Source organism: Macrobrachium rosenbergii, chromosome 55 (genome assembly GCF_040412425.1).
Source record: "Macrobrachium rosenbergii isolate ZJJX-2024 chromosome 55, ASM4041242v1, whole genome shotgun sequence".
Classification (NCBI taxonomy): Eukaryota; Metazoa; Arthropoda; class Malacostraca; order Decapoda; family Palaemonidae; genus Macrobrachium; species Macrobrachium rosenbergii.
This window is the reverse complement of record NC_089795.1, coordinates 74,295,163-74,299,785: the sequence shown is the minus strand read 5'-3', so window position 1 is coordinate 74,299,785 and position 4,623 is coordinate 74,295,163. Positions and strand designations below refer to the sequence as shown.

General features: G+C 35.4%; 1 protein-coding gene across 1 annotated transcript in view; it reads right to left on the bottom strand.

Annotated features, from left to right (window-relative positions):
• Window positions 1-1,037: 1,037 nt before the first annotated feature.
• Window positions 1,038-4,623, bottom strand: part of LOC136835420 (uncharacterized) — a 9,785-nt gene continuing 6,199 nt past the window's right edge. Inside the window, exons 5-7 of the mRNA XM_067098929.1 lie at window positions 4,488-4,620; window positions 3,820-4,016; window positions 1,038-1,608 (exon numbers count right to left, since the gene is read on the bottom strand). Of these exons, the coding sequence (XP_066955030.1) occupies window positions 1,576-1,608; window positions 3,820-4,016; window positions 4,488-4,620 (363 nt within the window). The 3' untranslated portion in view covers window positions 1,038-1,575. The remainder of the gene's footprint in view (window positions 1,609-3,819; window positions 4,017-4,487; window positions 4,621-4,623) is intronic.

Sequence of the window (4,623 nt, the reverse complement as noted above, 5' to 3'; positions counted from 1 at the left end):
ATATGTTATGTCGTTAAATTACTTACTATTATGCATGAAAATGATCAGGCTCTCCTGTTGAAAAAATTTGGATGGAAAAAAATTTTATTTGGTTCATGAACTGCTGCCGAGATTTCTGTTCTTGATATGAGAGCAGTATTTGCCATACTGCATTTAGTTTTTATATATATGTGCACATGAAAACCATAGGAAGTTAACCGTAACATAAGCAAAATATATTGAGTGGAACTAAGTACCGAACAGTTTTTCAACCTGTAGGTGATTGTTCGAGGGCAAAGGTTAACTAAGTAGCTAGAAAATGTTGTAATGAACTACGGTTACAGTTTAGTTCATGGGTCATAGAGTAGTCTACGATGATTATGGTTTTATTCTTAGCTTTTGTATCTGATTCTGTAGAGTTGAAATTAGTCTGGCTGGGGTCACCTCGCTGTTAACACATATCCATTGTTTTGAGAATCAAATGGACAACTCTGGGTTTTTGTTTTTTCGGTAGTTCCCCGTAGGGGGTTAGTGAAGTCCTTCGGACCCTAGCTGCAACTACTTTCATTCATTTTACTGTACCTCCATTCATATCTTCCTTCCATCTTGCTATCCACCCTCTCCTAACAATTGTTTTAATAGTGCAACTGGAGGTTTTCCTCCTGTTACACCTTTCAAACCTTTGGCCTAAATTCTTTATTCCTTGCCATGCAATTTCCGGAAGTCCTTGGAATGGATGGTCAATGACCTCCTTTCCACCCCTCAGTTTTAGACATTTCTGCCTGAGTAGTTTGGAAGGCTGTAGAACCCCCAGTCCTTTGGACATGGAGCTCTTTGTAGTGCACTGATTAACGTAACGCCAGTTTTCTTGTCTGTGGGACTGGAAAGGTTAAACACTTGGGTTACCCAGATCTGGGTAATAGTGTAACAACCGGCGATACTGTAAAAAAAAAAAAAAAAAAAAAAAAAAAAAAATCCCAGGGAGCTTTCAAACACTGCAAAACATAGTCATAAGTCTAAGTCTGTAGTCTTCACAGGGAAGGTTATAATTTCGGAGACATTGTTTCAGCGATATTTATTTAGAACGTATATTATCTTACAGTTACTACAAAATATATCTCCCAACAATGTATTCCTAGATAATTGATCTAATCTTTACAAACAACCATCTGCTTGTTTTAGTAGTTTGACAGTACTTGAGTAGTTATATAATAAGTTTATATTTTGTTCTCTATAACCGAAATATAGTGAAACATTATACTGTACAGTATACTGGATTTTGGATTTTGCTGTAGAGCTAGAAAATATAATGTTAGGATGAGTGATTTTGAGCGAACCATGATTTTTAGTGAATCAAAAGGATTTTGTTTTGAAAAGGGTTGAAAAGTAAGTTGATATTAGTCTGCATCAAAATGTTGAATGCTTAATTGCATATATGAGTTGAACTTTGAAGCTATCATTAGGTGAGAATATTTGCGCCTTAAGCTGTGTCTTAGCTATTAGCGACCAAGGAAACCGTGGTGGTATGTCATAATACAAGTTTCGCTAACTGGATGGTTTATCGAATGAGCGGAAATCCGTTCTTGGTTGTTAGAACTACCTATGACGTCTTTCTTTTTCCTTGAAGTCCTGCAATAAAAGAATAGTAATTGTAAAATGCCATAACATCATCATCAACGGAAAAGTAATAATAAAATCCTTAAAACGAAAGCACTTTAAGACTATAATCAACATTAATTTCACAAGAATAATTATAATAATGAAATCCTTTAAATTCGAGTATTTTAGGCGTATTAGTGAAAAAAAAGATAAACTCTTAAGTGTTGAAGATTTCTGATTCATTTTACTGAATGTATCTTTTTCTCCGAAGAAAAAACTGGCCATTGAAGAAGACAGTGTTTGTGCACTGTAGGCATTACTTAGGGTTCTTTGCAGCGTCCCTTCGACCCCTAGCTGCAACCCCTTTCATTCCCGTTACTGTACCTCCGTTCATATTCTCTTTCTTCCGTCTTGCTATCCACCCTCTCCCAACAATTGTTTCATAGTGCAGCTGCGAGATTTTCCTCCTGTTATATTTTTAAAACCTTTACTCTCAATTTCCTTTTCAACGCTGAATGACCTCATAGTCCGAGCGTTTGGCCGTTGGCCTAAATCTTATATTCCCTTCCTCCTTCCCCACCCGCATGACAAGACCACATGCGTTAAGCAAAGGCTTGATAATTTTGGCATTTAAGCCTCTCAGGCGGTCTCGTAATACCCATCAGGCTGCCTGTTCCCATATTCACTCTGCGTATGTCAGTAATCCTGGGATTTCTTGGTTCAGGACTTCAGAATTCTTACATAGCCTCTGCTTTTCGTAGTTCTTATAATGTTCCTTCTATTAAGAGGCAGGCCCATTTCTTCCTTCATACTTCAGCCCCACCCATCTTTCACCCTTTTCAGAATGTATCACTCTTCTGGCCCGGTCTAGAAAAGGGTATTCAGTTGTCCATTCTTTTGCTAACCTTAGGACGGAAAGTTAGCATCCTGGATCCTTTATAACGATTTTATAAAAATATAACTAAAATATCTTTCATTAATATTTGGATTCCCATTTCATAATGAATGCTTATCATCAACGAGGTCCCTCATTTTTTAAAAAAACATTATCATTATTAAGCATTTTTGGTCATGGTTTTGTGATAAACAGTTATCATTGCATTGATCTCTGGTTTGATTTGACAACAATGAGTTAGCCTTCAAGCACATTATAGTTGTGATTGAGAGATAAGTTATCATTTGTTCGCTCACTGAATTTAGCCGCAAGATACTCAGATAACCCTTAAAAGGTTTATTGTTTTAATTTCCTGATAAAGTTTATCATTAATTGTAAATTTTATTTTTTTTTTGTTTTATGATGAACGGTTGTCATTCAATACCTTTCTTTCTTTTATTTTTCGATAAACTTATCGTTCAGCAGTTGTATCGTTTTGATTTACCCCAGTCAGCTGACTCTCGACAGCTGTTTCAGTTTGATTCAGTGACAAACGACTGTAAGGCAGCACTATTCTGCTTTTGAATTTAGGTCATAATACTATCATTAGGCATCGTTATGATTTTGATTATATAATGATGAATAATTATTAGACAAGTATTTTATTCCAATGTTATAAAAAAAAAGGTGATATTAAAAAATTTAGTGTTTCGAATTCATGCTAGAAATTCATTGTTGAAAAGAGTCCGCATTCCCATTTAATGCTGAGCATGCAATCATTATGAGCTTACTGATTATGACTTAATGAGCAGTAATTAGGCTATTGGATCATTTCCTGACTCCTTTTGAGCCGTTTCCTGCTTTTTTTTTCTTACAAAAATTTACGAGTTCAATTGCCTTGTTTTTCTTATTTAATAAAACAAGATAATTGAACTATTAATTTTCGAAAATAAAGGCAGAAAACGGCTAAATAAGAAAAACAAGGTAACTGAACTAGTGAATTTTTGTAAAAGAAAAAAAAAACAGAAAACTGCTAGAAACGAGTCAGGAAAGGATCAAATAGCACAATTACTTCTCATTAAAGTCATAATCAGTAAGCTCATAATGACTGCATATTCAGCATTAAATGGGACTACGTACTCTTTTCAATAATGAATTTTTATCATGAAGTCGAAATACAGAATGGTTGAATATCAAATGTTTTTCATTACGCAGAAATATATAAAATGTTTTTTTTATTTAGTACCTTAAATTCTCCAAGTCTTCTGAAAGTTGCTTACTTTACACTTCTGGAGACAATGTAGAGGAAAAAGAAGCGGAAAATTAAGCAATTAAAGAAGGAGAGAGCTAAGGAAATCCGCACAAACCTTGTCTTTGACGCCCCCGTGTCTCTTGAGGTATCCTATGTATCCTCTGAGAATCATGGCGATGACCAGCAGGACTCCGCACAGTATGGCCATGATAGCAATGGCGGAAGGAGTATATTCCTGCTCAGTGCAGTTGTCGCCTTGTGTGTCCCCAATTTCATTCATTGAGTCAAGTTTCTTGGATTCGGAGGAATCAGCTGCAATTGATAATTCTTACATTAAGTGGTGTCCCACAGGCACGTTTTCTGTCATCTCTTAGGTTCTGGATGGTGGTAAATCTAGGACCGGTTCTTTTTAGCAAGCAACACCTTTTAACTCTTGGAAAAAATATATTTTCAAAATATTTTACTTTGCTGTTCACTTTGATGTTTTAGTTAGGTTGAGAGGGAGAACCGAGCTGGTTCTCGTCAGCTCTCGTTGTATATATATATATAACTATATATATTTACGCTGTTGTCAAAGTCGATTATTTTTTTTACCAAGTTAGTGACTCGTGTGATTATGAAATTATTCTGAAATAAGATTATACATAAAACGCAAACTAAATAATACTTGGTAATCTAACAGCACCACTAAAAAATACTCATTGAAATTGACGAAAATGAGTAAATATCAACCCTAATAGCTTTAATAGCAATATCATTAATGATGATAATGATCATATTTACCGTACTGAAGAGGAAAAGCGAACATCTGCCACTGTACAAAATCTCTGCTTGAAACTACAATTCTTCTCCTTTGCAGGCTTTGGCTCGGATTTGGAATCTCGAGATGTCCAGATGCAACCTGTGGATAAATTACCTG